The 21208-nt window shown below is 34.6% G+C and overlaps 1 protein-coding gene across 6 annotated transcripts in view; it reads right to left on the bottom strand.

Moving 5' to 3' along the window:
* The window catches only part of LOC114327219 (calcium uptake protein 1 homolog, mitochondrial), a 137011-nt gene that overhangs the window by 17237 nt on the left and 98566 nt on the right, over positions 1-21208 (bottom strand). For all 6 annotated transcript variants that reach the window (XM_028275758.2, XM_028275760.2, XM_028275757.2 and 3 more), the window contains one exon: positions 3195-3355. In XM_028275758.2, the coding sequence (XP_028131559.1) occupies positions 3195-3355 (161 nt within the window). The remainder of the gene's footprint in view (positions 1-3194; positions 3356-21208) is intronic.

Raw genomic sequence — 21208 nt, 5'->3', positions numbered from 1 at the left:
GTACTTGGATTATTAAATTGTGAGGTATTTTAGTACTAAAAGGTACTCTTTCTTTAAGTCGGTAGGACACACCGTTTTCCATAAAAATCGATTTGAAAGTTTTTTGTTCTTGGAATTTGAAAAAAAAAAAAAAATAAAAAAAAATAAAAAAAATATGTATTTCATCAACTTAAAGCAAGAGTAACTTTTAGTACTCGAATACCTCATAATTTAATCATCTAGTGTCAAAAATGCTTAAAAATTAAAGACAAAAAAGTTATGCTATAAAATAACTGTTGACCTACCCAAAACGGACGCCTATGACCGATACTGGAAATTTGCAATTAATGAAATCGATTCATCTCTGGAATATAAATAAATGTACCAGGTTTCGTCTTTCTAAATAGTTTTTTTTGAAAATTTTTTTTGAAATTCAAGAAACGAAAAATTTTCAAATCGATTTTTCTAGAAAACGGTGTATCCTATCGAATTAAATCAATAGTACCTTTTAGTACTAGAATACCTCACAATTTAATAATTCAGAGTTAAAAATGCTTAAAAATGAAAGACAAAAAAGTTAGGCGATAAAATAACCGTTGCCCTACCCAAAACGGACGCCTATGATCGGTACCAGAAATTCGCAATGGATGGAGTAGAGTTATCTCTGGAAGATAAATACGCGCACCTATTTTTGTTTTTCTAAATAGAAGCGTTCTGGAGGTATTTAAGAAAAAGTAATTACAAGACGCCATCTTCAAAGAGCTCTAGCTCCCTTAGGAAGCATTTTCGGACTAAGCGAATTGGGTTAAAATGTTTTAAAATTATCTGAAGAATCTTCTGTCTTCGTTTGTCGGTAGAGTTTCTGGACGGGTATATACGCCAGTCAATGGGAGCAAGAATAGTGCATGAATTTTAACGAAATTTTGGGAATAGCCTCTACTTATCTCCTAATTCAAAGTCTACCCTATGCCGATGTGTGCTTTTATCTGGGGGGTGGTTCCCACCCCTTCTCAACGGTGGAAAATTTTTTGGTTGAAATAACTAGGGAATTCGCTAGAGAATAATTCTAAGCAAAAACTGTTCTATATATTTTTTTTGAAAACTGAATACTTTTTGAGTTATTCGTGGTTGAAAATTGGCCATTTTCATTAAAACAACACCTTTTCGAACGGTTTTTGCGAATACCTTAAAAACTGTGCATCTAACTAAAAAAAGTATAGAAAATATTTTTGTAGGTTATAAAAAAACAAAGAGACACTTGCCTTCATAAATCTTCTAGTTATAATACAAAAAGAGATATGGTGGGCGAAAAGAGTTTGTTTTTTGGTACATGCTCAAATTGGTGTACTCAACTTGAAATGACAGAGAAACGGTCGATTTTAGGTGTATAATGCTACCAACACCTTTTATAGTGCTTGAAAAGACCTTTAAAATGAGCAATATTAAAGGTCCATTACATTCAAACTAAGCGAGATATGCTGCAAACAAAATTGATAACTAATGTATTTTAAGAAAAAATGAGAAGTAATATTAAGCCCCATCCACCAGAATGTAAATGCATCGTTTTACTTCTACAATACATTTTATAATAGTGTTATTTCTATGTTCAAAAAGTTGGACGGGTTTAAAATGAATGGTTTTTGAAAAACAATAAGATCAAATTATAGAGCGCATTTTTAAATTTTCTTAAAAATCTTCCCTTTTCTCCATGTAACTTGAAAATGATAAGAGATACAATAATGAGAAATAAAAAAGAAATTTTTATCTAAAAAACGCTACATTTTTGTGCGGTATCTTTTTTTCGTATCTCTTATCATTTTCGAGTTACATGGAGAAAAAGGAAAGTTATTAGTATCATTATAAACCAAAAATCGACCGTTTCTCTGTTATTTCAAGTTAAATACACCGATTTGAGCATGTACCAATAAATCAAACTCTTTTCACCTACCATATCCCTTTTTGTATTATAACTAAATAGAAGATTTATGAAGGAACGAGTCTCTTTGTTTTTTTATAAACTATAAAAATATTTTATATAGTTTTTTTGTTAGATGCATAGTTTTTAAGGTACATATTCGCAAAAATCCGCGAAATGGTGTCATTTTTCAATGAAAATGGCTAATTTTCAACCACGAATAACTTATAAAGTATTGAGTTTTCAAAAAATAATTATAGAACAGTTTTTGCTTAGAATTAGGTTCTCTAGCCTCTTCCGTGGCTATTTTAACCAAAAAATGTTTCAGCCCCGAGAAGGGGTGGGAACTACCCCCAAGAATAAAGCGCGCATCGGCATAGGGTAGACTTTGTTTCTTGAGCTATTCCCTACTTACTGTGAAAATATCAAGTAAATCGATGTAGTAGGATGGAATTCGGAGCCAAATACCCTCATTGACTGCCCTAATAGTTATAGTTTTGGTTAACGCAACGAATAGGGCTTTTCACCGATTGTCATTTGTTTCGAGCTTTTGTCATATGTTTTTAATCCGTGTATAATATTAATATACACGGATTATACGAAATATGACACAAGCTCGAAACAAATGACTGTGAATGAAAAGCCCTATAAAGTTTGATTCTAATTGAGACAGTCACCAGATATCACCATCATTTCTGTCAGGGTTGCAATGTCACGAGTAACTAGGATAAATCCAAAATGCATAGACACCAAGTTGGATACGACCCTATTCATAACATACCAACTCCCATACATATTAAGAAAAATAAATATATGGAAGAATATATATTTAGAAATTGAATTATTGATGTCATGCTACTATACATTATACATATTATAATAGCGTGACATCATTAATTCAATTTCTAAATATATTCTTCCATATATTTATTTTTCTTAACATGTAGGCGAGTTGGTGTGTTATGAATAGGGTCAAATCCAACTTGGTGTCTATGCATTTTGGATTTATCCTAGTTACGCGTGACCTTGCAAACCTGACAGAAATGGTGGTGGCACCTGGTGACTGTCTCAATTGGAAGCAAACAAATTTATTCGTTGCGTTTATCAACTATGACTATATAAACAATGATAATACGTGTTTGCTTGTGCATATAATGACTTAGTGGCGACACCAGTATAAAAAATAGTGCATATTAACTGTCGCATATTATGAGTCTCGTAAACGAGAACCTGATAACAAGTCCAGAACTCTTTAGTACTATTAGTATTTTCACATTAAGATTTAAGAGCATTTTTGTACCTTGAAAGTGTTGCCTGTATTTGCATGGTCCCGATGTCTGGATCCAATGCTGGTCTGTTGTCTGATGAGCGTCGCAACTTTTTCAAACTCTTCACAATCCACATCACCATCTCCGTTGAGGTCAAACATGCGAAAAGCAATTTCGAAGTGACGACGAGATGCTTAAAATGAAAATTTTAAAACATTAACCCTGTTGACGTTAATAATAAATTCACAAAAAATACTATGTAGTTTATTAAAAAATGTACAGCCGCGGCCATTGAATAGTTTACACCCCTACATATCTACTAGCCGATTTTTTAAAATTTTGCCTTGTTTAAACGTACTTTTTACGTCAAAGTAACGTTAATTAACAGTGGCGGACCCAAAACAGGTTGACTAAAATTCATCATCAAGGCCTTTATTGCGGATGGAATGTTTGCCGGTCTTACTTCTTAGACCTTTCTGATTCGCTTATTCCGGTGAATCATTCCGCATTCTTTGTGTGTGTTGTCAAAATTTGTTGTATGACTTGGCTTTCGTTACAATTTTCTTTCACTCATTTCGATGTGTGCATAGTTGCCTCCAGTTTCTCACTTTCAGGATTTTGATATCTCTCATGGCCTGGTCCTCCCATCTCTCTCTGGGTATTCCCCTTGGTCTTTCAGTTTGTGGCTTCCATCTGGTGATCTTCTTAACCAGAGGTCGTTGTTCCTTCTTTCTATATGTCCCAGCCATCTCAGTCTCTGCCCCTTAATAAATCTAAATAAATCCCTTCATTATTTCTCGTAGTTCATGGTTCAGTCTTCTTCACATTTCATTTTTTTTTCTGTGAGGCACATTGTCTCAGGTGCATAAGTAACTACTGGTCTGATTGAAACTCTGTATACTTCTGTTTTGCATTTCTGGGTTCTTATCCTTCAGTAGCCTATATCTCCAGTATGTTTTACTGCCTGCTAGTATTCACTCCGTTACTTCTTCACTTCTCTTATTTTTGCCATTCAGAATTACTCACAAATATATACTCTTTCAAAACACTTCTAAACGAGTTGAACTCTTTAAAAAGTGTAGTTTTTATCTTGATTTCTCTCGTTATGTTATCTTCTCTTCTAGAGCAGAGTAGATATTTTGTTTTTCCTTCGTTAATTTTTAGACCTCTTTTCCCTGCTTCATTTGCTAGGATTGTTACTGCTTCTTTTAATCTTTCCTTGTCTCTTCCCGTCAGAACTATGGCATCTACGTATGCAACTATTTGTGTTCAGAAGTGGGCTATAGTTCCTTTAGTTCCATTGGCCTTAGTTGTTCCTTCTACTGCTATGTTGAATAGTGTGGTTGGCAGGGAATCGCCTTGCCGTACTCCTGTTTCTATTGCAATTGATTTTGTGCTAAGTACCTTCTTGTGTCGTTACTTTAGGTAGAGATCCATCCATTATCATTTTTATATGTATATCCATTCCAAAATAACATATTTTCGTTGTTCGAGTACAGCTGCCCAATTCGATGTTATTTTCAAATTACAAAAACGAGCAATAAAATATCTGTTTGGCGTCAGAAGAACAACACATTGCAGAAGTTACTTCAAAGATTAGGGAATTTTAACCCTTCCATCTTTGTATATTTTAGAAACTGTTTGTTTAATTCGTAAACATCTACATGTCTTTCCACTTCCACCAAAACCTAATCATGACTACTTCACGAGGAATTCTACCTTTGACGTCTATTTACCGACCCCGTACTCTAAGTTAGTAAAGAAATTTATATTACATTCCGCAAAAAACTTTTCAACCATCTCCCTCTACAAAAAGGGCGGCCCGTTGGGGTAGGCAAGGTAGGCGCCGCCTAACCTCTTCAAATGTACAATAATATAAAATATTAATATAAATTACTTATTTCAAAATTGTTAAATTTTGACACAATACCTTCAAATAAAAAAAGCTACTTTTTAATTTCTCTCCGAAATTGTAAATATTGTACGCCCCTTGTAGTAGTAGGGGAACCTGGGTCACAGTGAACCATGTTACACAGTGAACCAGCAGCCCCCACTCTTTGCCTATGCACTTTATCGCCCAACTCTATTCTTCAAATATCTGCCGGTTTTACGGAACACGCTACTACTTTAGTCCGCATCAAGCTAACATAGTGTGTAGATGTGTATTTCCATATCTGCTGAACGGTAAGTCGAATGCTTTTTTTCACATTGTTCTATTTATTAGTTTTGTTCCAAGCCTGGCGGTCAACTCAGATCAATTATAATTTCAAGCTACTTAATAGGTCTTTGTACATACTGTTTATGTTGTCTTTCAAATCAATGTAGTTTATTTTTGTTTAAATAAATTTTTTAGTTGAATAGGTGGCGATGGGTAACAGCGAACCATTGACGAATGGGTTACACTGAACCTGGTTCACTGTAACCCATAATGGTTTACTATACAAATGTTATACTAAGAATGTATGCATTTAATTTCATTAATCATAATTTGGTTTATCTACTCTATATCATATTATGTATCAGTTTTTAGTTTGTGAAAACTGTCATAGATAGCAGTGCGTGATGGGTTTAAAGTGTGCGTGAAGTAACAATGTACTTTTCCGCACACTTTCAATGGGTATTTTGGCACACTTTCATATAATCAAAGATCCTTAACTTTCACGTTGTCATGGTGATGACAATATGAGCAATGACTTACAACAAAATTTTTGACAGTTTTGTGGTTTGAAAGTAGTTAGGATTTTTAAATGTCAAAGTTCTAAAAATTGTAGAATAGAAATGAATTCCAGTGACGAAGAGTTACAGTTTTTTTATTTGTTTATCGAAGAGTAGATAAAATATTGTATGAAACTGTGCGTGGAGTGCTTTTTGCGAACTTACGCGATGTATAGCACTCGCTCCGTTGTCGCTCGTGCTCTAAGTATCGCGTGCGTTCGCAAAAAGCATACTTCTCGAACTGTTTCATAAATAACTATTCTGATTATGTTTATTTATTTTTAGATTCAAAATGCCACGCAACCGAGTTAGAAAAACAAACATTGGCATGCACAGTGAAGAGCAGATGCGAAGTGCTTTAGACCTCATATCGAGAGAAAATCAAAGCATAAGAAGTGTAGCAAAACTTAAAGGGATTCTCTATCCGACTGTTAGAAGATATTGGCAAAAATTTAAAAATACAGATGAACCAATACGGCTAACTCCTAATTATGAAGTGAATAAAATTTTCACAGCCATCCAGGAAGAAGCACTGGTCAATTACATTGTAAAATGTAGCCAAATGTTTTACGGGTTAACACTGCTGGAATGTCGTCAGCTGGCCTACGAAATGGCAATAGTCAACAACGTCAAAATTCCTGAAAAATGGAATGATCGAAAGATTGCTGGCATCGAATGGCTATACAATTTTAGAAAGCGACATCCCCGATTAAGCCTTAGGACACCTGAGGGATGTAGCCTGTCCCGAGCTACGTCATTTAACCGACATAATGTGAACATATTTTATGATAAGTTACAAGAAGTTATGTTACGTAGACCCGAATTTGCTGATGGGACTAGGATATATAATCTTGACGAAACTAGTTCCCTGACCGTGCAAAAATCTCAAAAGGTGCTCGCAGCGAAAGGACAAAAACAGGTCAGCAAAGTCACTAGTGGTGAAAAGGGAACATTAGTAACTACCTGTTGTATCGTCAATGCTTCCGGCAATTTTTTACCACCAGTCATGATTTTTCCTCGTGTCCATTTTAAGCATCACATGACAAATGGGGCTCCCACCGGCACGTTAGGATTGGCTACACAGTCTGGGTGGATGAATAGCACACTATTTGTAGACACGATGAAACACTTTATTAAATTCTCAAACACTACCAAAGAAACCCCCAGCTTACTGATAATGGACAACTTTGAAGCTCACATTTGCATAAAAGCCATTGAATTGGCAAAGCAAAATGGTGTGACAATATTAACAGTTCCTCCTCATTCTACCGGAAAGATGCAACCCTTAGACGTTTGCATTTACAAACCTTTCAAAACTGCTTACAATGCAGCTGTAGACAGTTGGATGATGCGGAATCCAGGAAAACCTCTAATCATTTATGAGGTAGCTGCTTGCGTTGGGGATGCACATCTGAAGGCAATGACTCCGTCAAATATTTGTAGTGCCTTTAAGACGACCGGCATCTTCCCGTACGATAGAAATGTTTTTACCGACATAGACTTCTTACCAAGTGAAGTTACTAACAGACCCATTACTGAAAATGATGGAAATACTCCAGATGGACAAATCTTCAATCCAGAAAATCCACTGGCAGTCGGAGCCCAACATAGTAGAAGTAGAACTCCTGACTCCGAGGCTGAAATATCTTTGGAATTTGTAACTCCGGATCAATTCCGAGGGCTGCCAAAGGCTGGGCCGAGGAAAAATAACAGACAACCAAAACGAAAGGGTAAATCTATGATAGCCACGGACACCCCAGAAAAAATGGAAATTGAGGAGCGCGAAGCAGAAAAGCAGAGAAAGAAGAAAGCGCAACCCATAAAGAAAAAAGTGTTTCAAGAACCAGAAGATACAACAGATGAAGAAGATACGTTCAGTGTTCATTCTGAGGAAGAAGACTATTATGAAAGCGGTGACGAGGAGAATCTTATAACCCCCGACTCTTTTAATCCATTAGAAAAATTACCCAGTGAAGGAGACTATGTGTTGGTTGAATTCAATGGGAAGAATGGTAAAGTCTATTACGTTGCTAAGGTATTACAAGAGGCCAAGGAACAAGAAGTACAAGTAAGTTTTTTAAGGAGGAATTATAAAATGGAAAACACATTCCGTTTGCCAGACGTTTTAGATGTATCTCCGGTTGCACTGTCAGACGTAAAATTGATATTACCAAAACCAACTATCTGTGGGAATACTAAACGACAACAGTCATTCTATTCATTCAAATTAAATTTTACTCAAATAGATATCCGCTAGTTTGTAGTAGTAGTGAGTTATTAAAGGTTTTGCTATATCATGCGTTTTCTTCCCTTCAAGAAACCGGCTGATTCTCTGTACCCCCATTTGGTTCATTGTTACCCATAAGCCTGGTTCACTGTTCACAAGGACAGGGGCACACTGAACCAAGTGACGCTTTGAAAAAAATATTTTGTAATGAGTACCAAACATCTGGTTATATCATGTTTCACTTATGAGAGCAGAAGTTCGTACGTTATAGCATTCATCATCCAAATTTCAGACATATATGCATATTTTTTCCTGAGTTACACCGCTCCAAATAAAAAGTGGTTCACTGTAACCCATGCTCCCCTAGTTTTAAGATTCTATATTCATTGGTAAGAACAGAACAACGATGCAACATAATTGCTGATGTCGGTAAAGTCAGCAGCACCACTTCATAAGACCAAATTCAGACTAAGACTATATTTTATTGCTAATTTATTGCTAATTTATTGCTAATTTATTACGCAAAGGAAAAATTTATTGCTGTAGCCGTTTCCGAGAAACAGTGGGTGCTGCTAGCTTTACGGTAAAGCTAGCAGCACCCACTCTATATCTCGGCAATGAAAAGGAGTACAGGGATCATTTTAATGGCATATTTTATTGCTATTTAATTGCTCTTGATTGGTATATTAACCAATCCTGAAAAGCTACCCCATCATCCCCTAGCGTAAAATTCACCCCCAAAAAGATGATGAAAATCGAAAATTCAACCCCAAGGAATTAATTGCTAATTTATTACGGAAAGAAAAAATTTATTGCTGTAGCCGTTTCCGAGAAACAGTGGGTGCTGCTAGCTTTACGGTAAAGCTAGCAGCACCCACTCTATATCTCGGCAATGAAAAGGAGTACGGGGATAATTTTAACGGCATATTTTATTGCTATTTAATTGCTCTTGATTGGTATATTAACCAAACCAAAAAACTACCCCATCATCCCCTAGCGTAAAACTCACCCCCAAAAAGATGATGAAAATCGAAAATTCAACCCCAAGGAATTAATTGCTAATTTATTGCTAATTTATTACGGAAATAAAAAATTTATTGCTGTATCCGTTTCCGAGAAACAGTGGGTGCTGCTAGCTTTACGGTAAAGCTAGCAGCACCCACTGTATATCTCGGCAATGAAAAGGAGTACGGGGATCATTTTAACGGCATATTTTATTGCTATTTAATTGCTCTTGATTGGTATATTAACCAAACCCAAAAAACTACCCCATCATCCCCTAGCGTAAAACTCACCCCCTAGCGTAAAACTCACCCCCAAAAAGATGATGAAAATCGAAAATTCTATCCCAAGAAATTAATTGCTAATTTATTGCTAATTTATTACGGAAAGGAAAAATTTATTGCTGTAGCCGTTTCCGAGAAACAGTGGGTGCTGCTAGCTTTACGGTAAAGCTAGCAGCACCCACTCTATATCTCGGCAATGAAAAGGAGTACGGGGATCATTTTAACGGCATATTTTATTGCTATTTAATTGCTCTTGATTGGTATATTAACCAATCCTGAACAACTACCCCATCATCCCCTAGCGCGAAACCCACCCCCGAAAAAATGATGAAAATTGAAAATTCAACCCCAAGGAATTAATTACTAATTTATTGCTAATTTAATACGAAAAGAAAAAAATTATTGCTGTAGCCGTTTCCGAGAAACAGTGGGTGCTGCTAGCTTTACGGTAAAGCCAGCAGCACCCACCCTACATCTCGATAATGAAAAGGGGCACAGGGCCCATTTCAACGACATATTTTGTTGCTAATTAATTGCTCTTGATTGATATATTAACCAATCTCGAAAACTACCCCATCATCCCCTAGCGCGAAACTCACCCCCGAAAAAATTATGAAAATCGAAAATTCAACCCCAAGGAATTAATTACTAATTTATTGCTAATTTATTACGAAAAGAAAAAATTTATTGCTGTAGCCGTTTCCGAGAAACAGTGGGTGCTGCTAGCTTTACGGTTAAAGCTATATCTCGGCAAGAAAAATGGGTACAGGGTCCATCTTGGCGACCAATTTTATTGCTAATTATTTTTAATAATTCTGTCAAAATTCCGTCATGTCAATTCTGTAAATATTCTGGACGCTACCGGAAAGCCCCTGGAACGAAAATAATAAACAAAAACCAAAATTGGTCAACGAAAACACCATGGTTTACACTAGAGGTTAAATAAAACTTTCACCAAAAAAAAGAAAGCTTTCCTAAAATATAGGTCAGAAAAAACGAATGAATCATATGAAAACTATAAAAGAGTAAGAACTGAAACTCATCAATTGGTAAGAAAAACAATAACAGATTATACTGGGAAAGATTCACAAAAGGACTAGAGATGGATTTCTATGGACAACAGAAACAAGGCGCTTCATAAGACAACAAAGAAGCGAAATGAAAGAACTAGTTGAAATAGAACACATAAAAGAGGATACGTGGGTGGCCTTCCTGACAGAAATTTTTAAAAAAGAAAACGAAAAATCTTTACCAGAAACACCAAATAAAATCAAATACCAAATGAACTCTTATAATATGGTGGTGTACGTACAACAACTGCAACTTCTTATTCATAAATTAATCGCCACGAACAGAATACCAGATGAATGGAGAAGAGCGATCATGCTGAGGTTCTTCAAGAAAGGAGATAAGAAGGACCCCAATAACTATCGAGCAATAAATCTTTTAAATACAACACTCAAATTGACAACAAGAATTATAGCGACAAAGATAAACGAACGAATAACTATGCAAGAGGAGCAGCAAGGATTTCGGACAGGAAGATCATAATGCACGGATATGTCTGTAAACCTGTATTGCCCCAGTTCCCAATATATCTTTTCATAACTGTAGCAGTTAGTGCTAGGTTTGTTCTAGTTTGTTCTGTAATTTTGAAGTTTGTTCTAAAAAAATAAAAGTGTTATTCAATATACAATGTGGCGCTCCAAGTTTACGTAAAGTTGTATTGCCCATATAGAACCCAAACGATTAGAGAAAATCTGAATAAACCACAAGTTAGTGCTAGGTTTGTTCTGCATTTTTGCCAAAGCGTGTAATTTGTTCTGTATAAACAAAAAATATATATAAGATATAATGTGGCGCTCCAAGTTTACGTAAAGCTGTATTGCCCATATAGAATCCAAACGATTAGAGAAAATCTGAATAAACCACAAGTTAGTGCTAGGTTTGTTCTGCATTTTTGCCAAAGCGTGTAATATGTTCTGCATAAACAAAATAGGTTATACAAGATATAATGTTGCGCTACAATTTTGCCTAAAACTGTAGTGCCCCACAAACGTTTATGGAAACGATATGATTCGGGACTCGTATAGCACTGATCATTTGAAGAAAACTTGTTAGAAAACATAGTCTATAATCAAGAATAAAACAAAAGATTTGCTTTTTGTCTTGTTTGACCCCACCGAAGTTTTAAGATCATCGTAAATTTCCCATTTATTGTTATTTCGTCGGCAGTGGGAAATATAATGTCCAATTGTTATTTCGTTTTCAGGAGGAACAAACTCAACAATGCCTTTAATTTGGTGTTTTGTTTTTTAAGGTACCTAACTAACTGTTGCTGGAATGTCGGTTAACTCGACTAATGTACAATTTTCAAGACAAAAACATGAATGGGAGCAAAAAAATTGCTTGAAAACGTAGTAACAATTAATGTCTCTTCCACAAACGGAACACATAATGCATTTTACAAATTCTTGATTCCCTTCCTTGACAAATACTGTGTGTTATTGATAAACCGATTTTTTATTTATGCTGAAAAAAAATCATGTATTGCTGCTGTATTTGAAATTTCTCATTGTTTCAGTTTTCATTTTGTTATTATAACGCTTATGGAAAAATTTATCTGTATCCAGAAATTTAGTGTCTCATTATAAAAGTTATTTTAATAACAGCTGTAAAGCTGAATAATCCCTTGTAAAATATAATACCTACTCTATTGTTGTATAGTTTTCAGAATTACCCAAGATGTCAGGACCGGCTTCCAAGTCAACTGTAGGTACATAATATTATCATCAGATCAAATAATCTGTACTAGGGTTCCAGCTTTCATTAATATGAGTACCCAGATATACAATATTACTTACTCGTTGAATTGAGTCATTACCGATTGTTACGTTATATTTATTATTATTTACGGCTGCCTGTTTACTAATAACCATAAACTTTGTTTTTCTTGCGTTGAGTTTGAGTCCATATATCGCGCAGAATGCCACCATTCGTTTCAATAACGCTTGAAGATGTTCAATTGATCCAGTCAGCAACAAGGTGTCATCTGCGTATCTGATATTGTTCATAAGCATACCATTAATGAGTATTCCCTCTTTTGCGTTTTCCATTTAAGATTGTTTCAGCGTAAAGATTAAACAACATTGGTGACAATATACAGCCTTGTCGAACTCCACGCTTGATTTTTACTTCTTCAGAGCACTGATTCGCAACCCTAACACATTCAGCCTGGCCACCCAATACAAATTTGCGATTATTCTAATGTCCCTACCGTCCAGACCGGTAGTTTTGAGAATATGTAGCATTTTTTCATGGCGAACTTTATCAAAGGGTTTACACATACAAAATGTCAGAAATGTGGTGTGGCACTGTGTTTCAATAGAAATAATACTTAATTGTTTTTATAATTTTCGTGTAAATTAACAATGTAGATTTTATATCCTTACTTGACCTTGTATGCACAATGTAGAATTTTGGCAACAAACTTGTTGTTGTCAAAAACAAGTGTTTAAAATTAAACTTAACTTTTTTTTTACTATTTTTTCATCATTTCTAAGCTTCCGCTAAAGGCCTTTTTTTGATATGTAACATCAACAAAAAAAATCATGCATTTAAGGGTTAAACCAATTTTATATTCTCCAATTTCTGAATGTGCACTTAGGCGACCATATAAGATACTCGAAATATTTAATATTATATAAAAAATATAATATTAAAATTAAATAAATAATAAAGAAATAAAAAAACAAATGGTACAGTGGAACCCCGTTAAGTCGGCCTCCGATAACCCGGAAGTCTGGCTAACCGGGACCGATTTTCATCAGACAAACATTTCAACAATAAAAACCTAATATTGACAACCGAAACTGACTGAAATTTTTACCAAGGAATGAACAATACTGTATATAACTGTACGTAATTCACATGTACTGTGCATAATGTATTTCATGTTTTTGAAATTATAATGGAGCTTATCTCTAAGGATACCGTATTTGATTAATTTTTACTATATTCTACGGCTAACACGGATTTTCGATAACCCGGATTGCCCGCATTCTCGATTAATCCGACTTATCGAGGTTCCACTGTAATCTTTATATACACAGCGTTTCAAAAGTATGGTAAAATATTTAAGGGGGCGTTTATTTGAGTTTATTTTAAGAAGAAAACTTTATTTAAGATGCCCTAAACGTCTTAAATTCTGAGATATACGAACAATCTATAAATCCCTAGGGTGTTTCATTTAAAATAAGTAGGTTATTACAGCTTGAATTTGTTAATAGAAAAATCTAAAATTCTAACTACCATGTACAAAGATAGGTATAGGAACCCTTAAAAAGATTAAAAGCTAAGTAAATTTTCCATACGATAAACTAATAAAATGTAGGGCGTTTAATTTAAAATAAATGAGTTATTACAGCTTGAATTTGTTAATAGAACAATATAATATTTTGACCACCCTGTACAAAATTTTGCTACCATAAATATCTATTTAAATACGCTGAGTAGTATATTATTAAGATCCAAGAAAAAATTTGTCACCGATTTTTAGATTCATAAATATTTACTTTTTTATAAAACCTTTATATAATTTTTTTTATAAAAATCGAAATAAATCAAAACACCTTGTACTTAGGTATGAAGAACCCTTATAAAAGTACAGCTTATTTTTTAAGAAAAATTCCAAAATGTTATCTGATATAGGGTGTTCCATAAGAAAAAATATAACTTTGATTATATTACTATTTTTTTGGAGCACCCTGCATAATTCACATTGGTCCTGTATATTTCTATGAAGAATTTTTTTTAAATATCAAGTCGTTTCCCGTAATACAGAGACCGGGGCGAATGCAATAAACCACCCTGCATAATATTTTTCTATGAAATAAAATGAACACTCCTGTCACAAACTACGGTTTCGTCAATAATTGTTGGTTATTGTCGTATTTCTGATAATAAAATTATTGTAATATTCACTTTCTTCTCTTACATGGAATATAATATCTAATAATACCTATTACATTAATTTATTATAATTTTTTTTTATTTACAACAATCCGCTTCAACCTAAAGGCCCCGTCTCACCATCAAATAATTGACAGTTATTTGATCAAACTTGACAGTCAAACTTGACTAGTGACACAAACTATACATACTAACTGTCACTTTGTGTCACTAACTGTCAAGTTTGATCAAATAACTGTCAATTATTTGATGGTGAGACGGGGCCTTTAGAAGGTTATTAGCGGGATAGTAAAGGCCGCGTCTCACCATCAAATAATTTGATCAAACAGTTTGAGCAAACTGCGGAAGTACGTCAAAGTGACGTCACAATTGCAGTTTTTTTGAAATTCTAAAAATCTGTGCTCTCACTATCAGTCTAGTTTGATCAAATTTTTTGTATTGAGTTGTCTAACTTGTTTGTACTTTATTTAAAATTAAAATTTTTCATTATTATCCACAATGAACACTCAGGATGTGACGTCACTAACTGTCACTTTGTGTCACTAACTGTCAAGTTTGATCAAATTATTTGATGGTGGGACGCGGTCTTAACAGTTAATTACACTTTGTTTAGTAAGTTGCAGTCTTTTAGAAACAGAAATAGTTTATTAGTGTTGTTATAGTCTAAAATGTCTTTAAGATTGTTAGCTAAATGGTATTTAATTCTATGGCTATTGAACTTTTCACACTTTTCCACTAGCACATGTTTCACTGTAAGGGGTGACCCGCACTCATCACAAATTGGAGGTTCTTCTTTTTTCAGCAAATATTCATGAGAAAATTGGGTATGTCCAAGTCGTAAACGGGAAATAATTGTTTGCTTTCGTCTAGATACCTCGGGTGGTTGCCATGGTCCAACGTTGTTTTTTATCTCCTGAAGCTTTGATGATGTGGATTTCCATTTACTGTTCCAATTTTCGAAAATATGTTTTTTGAAGTAGCTTTTTAGATCCATACTTACAGATTGAAGCGACATTGGAATACTGTTATCATTTATGGCTTCTTTGGCATTTCGGTCTGCTGCTTCATTGCCTGCTACTCCAACATGTGATGGGACCCAGAGAAACTTGATTCTTAAATCTTCAGTATGCAATTTATGTAGTTCTTCCTTTATTAGTAAAGCTATTGGATGCTACGTGTAAATTTTCCTTATTACGTGTAGTGATGACATAGAATCTGTGACGATTAATATCTTCTTCATCTTGTTCGCATTTGCATGTAGTATTGCTTGGTAGATCGCATAAAGTTCCCCAGTTAATACAGTTGCAGTATCTGGAATCTTATGTTTGTGAGTCTCTGTGTTGTTAACAAATGCCACTCCGACTCCATTTTCAGTTTTAGACGCGTCTGTATAGTATACTGTGTAATCGGAATGAGAGTTAATTAGATCTCTGAAGTGTTGTAAGATGAGATTAGGGTTAGTGCTATTTTTTTGGAATTGTAATAGACTGCAATTGACTGTTGGAATTTTTACAGTCCAAGGTGGAGATGAAGATATTTCTTTGTATTGATATAAGGGTGGAAATTCCTGCCAGTTAAGTAGCTCCATTGCATGGTGGATTCTGCGAGAATAAGGGAGATTGAACTTTGAAGAGTCATTGGTCATGGATGGATCTAAAATGTTATTTATTGAAATTCTTTTATGTACATTTATGTTAGAAGCGTAATTAAAGGTTAACAGCTGTCTACGAAGCATTAGAGTGGGTTCGCCTATTTCAGCTTGTATGCTATTTATCGGAGTTGTTCTGTATGCTCCAAGTATAATCCTTAGGGAGATGTTATGTAGCGTATCCAAAGGTTTCAACGTTGTTTTGCTGGCAGATGCATATGCGACACATCCGTAGTCAATCTTAGAGCGAATTAAGGATCTATATAGCATGAGCAGTGTTTTACCTTCGGCACCCCAAGTCCTGTGAGCTAGATACTTTAACAAGTTAAGACCATTTCGACATGAAAGAACTAACTGCTGAATATGACTTTTCCAATTTAACTGTTGATCAAATATCATTCCTAGGAATTTTATTTCGTTTGTATAGGAAATATTTTGATTCTCAAGCGTGAGATTTGGTTTATCCTCGATACGTTTTTTTGAAAATATTATACATTTTGTTGTATTACAACAAAAACTAAAACCGGTGTTTAAGGACCAATTTACTAGTTTATTTAAGTGTTCCTGTAATATTGACGCCATATGATTTACGTTTTTTCCTTTGATGTAAATAATCAGATCGTCAGCATATAGTCGTGCCTGAACAGGTTTCGCCATGATTTTTACTATATCGTTTATTGCTATTAAAAACAGAGTAGGGCTGATGACTGATCCTTGTGGGATTCCGTTTTGTTGTTCTCTAAGATAGGATATAGCACCATTCGCTCGGACTTGAAATGTTCTTTGAGTTAAAAAATTGTTTATATAGGCTAAAATATTTCCTTGATATCCAAATTTGTTTAGGATGCTCAATATACGGTGTTTCCATACTGTATCAAATGCTTTAGTTATGTCAAAGTAAATCGCCATACATTTTTGGTTATTTTTAAAAGCTTCGTGAATAGCGTTTTCCAGATCGATAATGTTGTCGTTTGTAGATCTGCCTGGTCTAAAGCTAGCTTGTTCGATAATCAGTTGATCATTGCGTTCCAGGTTCCACATTAATCTTCTGTTGACTATTTTTTCCATAAGTTTACATGAGGAACACGTTAATGATATAGGACGATATGATTCTGGGTGTAATTTATCTTTATTTGCTTTAATAATAGGAATAACAATGGCATTTTTCCAGATTTTTGGAAATGATTTTTGTTCCCAAATAATATTGAAAATTTGGAGCAGAAACTCTTTTGCTTCCATGGGAAGTTTTTTAATGAATTGTATTGGTATGTCATCTGGACCTGGTGCAGTGTCTTTTATGCTATTAAGTGCATCTTCAAATTCCCCATAACTGAGAGGTATATTAATAGCGTTAAATTCGTCGGAAATTGTAATAGGTACTGCCTCCTCCTCTTGTTTGTATGTTAGGAACTCGTTACTGTAACTTTGGTTGGATGAGAATTTTTGATAGGTATCAGCCAGTTCATTTACTATATCCTGTGGCTCAGTTAGTAGCGTTTTTTCTTTTTGCAGGCTCACAATTTGTTGGTAGGTATGCTGCCCTGTTATTTTTTTTAACTTTTTTGTACTACTGTTTATGCTAGATATGTATGTCTGCCATGATTCTTGTTTGCTTTTTTAATTATTCTTCTTGCTTCAGCTCTACGTTTTTTGTACTCTGTTAATAGATCAATATTTTTGTATTTTTTGTAGCGGTTCCAAATTGTTTTACTTAATTTAATAGCGGCTTCACATTGTGAACTCCACCAGGGAACTGGTTTGCGTTTTTTTAAAAGTTGAGATTTACCTACGGTTATATTAGCCGCATCCAGTATAAGCTGATTGAAGCTCCTAAGTGTGTCATCAATGGAGTCTGAAATTTTAATCTGATCCATTCTGTTTAGATACAATTCTCTCAAATTCAATCCAATTTGCCTTTTTTAATTTCCATTTTTGAGTTGGTATTGTATTTGTGTTTAAATTTACTGTGTGCTTTATTAAGATTGGGAAGTGGTCGCTACTATATAAAACTTTTAATGCTGTCCAGTCTAGTTGGGTGATCAATGAGGGTTCACATATGGAGAGATCAATGGCGGAAGAAGTTCCCGTAGCCATATTGAATCTGGGTCTAGGACATTTCGGCGTCGCCGTTTCGGCGTGGCCATTTCGGCGTGGCCGTTTGGGCGTAGAGCCGTTTCGGCGTAGGCCGTTTCGGCGTCGGCCATTTCGGCGTCAGAGATTTTATTTTAGTTGACTAAATACCTACATTGGAGTCTATTAGTAAGACATTATTTTGAAAAAAATCTTTTAATATAGTTATTTAAATAGATACATTGGAGTCCATTGATCACAAAATTTTAATATTAATGGTAGATTTGTATATGTCAATTTTATACTTATGTGTGTGTGCTTGTTATTTAGCTCATAGTTAATGTAATATCTGTAATTGGCTTCTAGCTGTAGATATTATATATAAATAAATGAATAAACAAGATTTTGGAAAAATGAATATTTTATTTTAGTTATTATTTACATGTTATAATTAGATATGTGCTAGTCCAATTAAAAATTCTGAAACATTTATACTTACATACAAGACATTTATATTTAACCTACAAAACTTATTCACGAAATATTAATTAAAATAAAGTACCTACTTACATATTATAATTATGTGCTAGTCCTCTTAAAAATTCTAAAACATCCCCGTTTGCATCAAAATTTCCCACAAGCCGTGAAATGCGATCATCTGCGTCTCTGTATTTTCTTAATTTCAATGGTGGGAGATTACCTGCCACAAGTTGCTCGAAATAGACATCTCGACCTTTCTGCACCTGACGCAGGCCATCTATAAATTTCCATATGGTTGGATGATCTGCTCCCAATTCCATCTTGAGTCTTCTATGGGCGGCCTCAGCGTGATTATTTGTCCGGTCTTCTCCATCCAGAGTTCTCTGGTAGAGGTTCCACATCCTTTGGGGAAATAAACTTGGTCTTCTGCCATTTCCTCTTCTGTTCATACGTCCAATATAGTAGTCTTCAAACCAGTCTACAAGTGGTTGGTGTTCAGCAGGTAGAGCTTCCGCTAGAACGGCAAAGGCATCATCTAAATGTTCGATAGGAACAAATGCTAATGCTGTCAACATTCTGCAATTTAAAGCGAATTGTGGATCAGCATTATACTCTCTCGTATATCCCATAGCAGCCACTTGTTTCTATATATTTTGTGCCAAATGGAAAAAACATCCATTGATGTCGACGCCTGGAAAACAATCTTCCATTGCCTTAAATGCCGCCTGTTCGAAATCGCAATGGATTGCTCTGGGTTGCAAATTTGGTACAATTTGTCTGATCAATTCAAACATACGGGTATATGTGGATCTTGTTTTATTCGGCAGCATGGCATAAAATATTGGATGGACTCCATTATATTTTGTGGCCATAACTGTGTATACTTGTAAAAATAGAGATGGTGCTATAGCAAATGTACCGTCACCATACCACACATCTGAGGTCTGTAGATGTTGCAGCCACGATTCTCTCCCGAAAATCAAAATTCTTTGCAATCCTTCTCCATCATCTGCTAATAAAAAATTTTCTTCTACACCATCTTGTAACGTGTAAACACGATAAGACTCGGGAATTACTAACTCTTCAACAGTTGTCGGATTTGATGGGGCTGCATGAACTTCGTTACGTTTTCGTCTGATGAATTTTCTCATCGCGCCAGTGTTTGGGAGCCGACCATGACAAGCTTGACTTGTATTTCTCAGGCACTCATTGATTACCACTATTGTCCCTACGTTTGTTTCTGTAGCACGCTTTTTCATTTTTGTAACAACTTGTGCTACTTCCACGTCCATCGCCGAGGAGTCGTGAGTGTGAACATTTACTTTCTTGATGACTTCACCATCTCTTGTATGTATTCTTGCTTTGCACGTTTGTTTCCTCTCACACCTCCAAAATTTTAGGGATTCATCGCTTTTACTAACAGCGTCAAAAACATACATGAAACCATCAGTGGTAAATTTCTCTCTTCCTCTGGTCGATAAAATTTTTCGTTCCATAGCTTAAAAATTCTTCGTCTGTATATCGTATAAATACTACTATGAAATATTATAAGACACTACATAAACTCTTAAACTGATCTCTGTTTATATAGCTGTACCCTCAATAATCCAACCAATCAAATCAATAATAGGTAGGTACCTACTTAAAATTTCCCTTAAGATTAAAAATCAACAAATTACTTGCATCTCTCGTTAATGACATTATAATGTAATTTTTGAAATCAACAACTAATTTAGTTTTCGAATATTTAAAATCAACAAATAACTTGCATCTCTCGTTAATGACATTATAATGTAATTTTTGAAATCAACAACTAATTGATACATGATAATGTCATTTGGAATTAACAGGTAATTTAGTTTTCGAGGAAATGTTAATAACATTATTATGTGATTTATAGAATTTTGTATTTAAATTTTCGAAGAAACTGCAATAAATATAGGGATAACTATTATTATACTAACTAATGGTAAATATTTTAAAAGCAGATTCCTTTCAAGAAAATATTGTATAATTTAATTTTTTTTAAAAATATACATTCTGCAAATATTTTTGCTTAAAAAAGATATTTTAACAATATTAAAATTCTCCGTCTATATACCATATAATGTATGTCTAATTAAAGTTGAAAAATGTCAGTTATCATCTAATTAGCTCTGGGACAATTAAGAGAACAGCAATTATTATTAATATGCATTAATAAAAAATCCAATATAGGTATTTGCAGAATAAAATATAACAAAATGTTTATAAAAGAAATATATTTAGTTTATTTTTCTACTTGACCATTAATGTTAAAATTGTGTGACCAATGAACTCCAATGTATTTAAATAACTATATTAAAAGATTTTTTTCCAAAAAATTGCCTGACCAATAAACCTCAATGTAGGTATTTAGTCAACTAAAATAAAATTTCTGACGCCGAAATGGCCGACGCCGAAACGGCCTACGCCGAAACGGCCTACGCCGAAACGGCTCTACGCCCAAACGGCCACGCCGAAATGGCCACGCCGAAACGGCGACGCCGAAACGTCCCATTCCGTATTGAATCTTGTTGGCGAGCCGTCGTTAAGTAGGCATAAGTTCATAGTGTTCAAAACGTTTTCTAACATATTTCCCCTCGTTGTTGTTTTATTTGATCCCCATGT

The sequence above is a fragment of the Diabrotica virgifera genome, chromosome 1 (assembly GCF_917563875.1).
Source record: "Diabrotica virgifera virgifera chromosome 1, PGI_DIABVI_V3a".
Lineage (NCBI taxonomy): Eukaryota > Metazoa > Arthropoda > Insecta > Coleoptera > Chrysomelidae > Diabrotica > Diabrotica virgifera.
The sequence above is the reverse complement of the archived record's forward strand: the minus strand, read 5'-3'. Positions and strand labels throughout refer to the sequence as shown.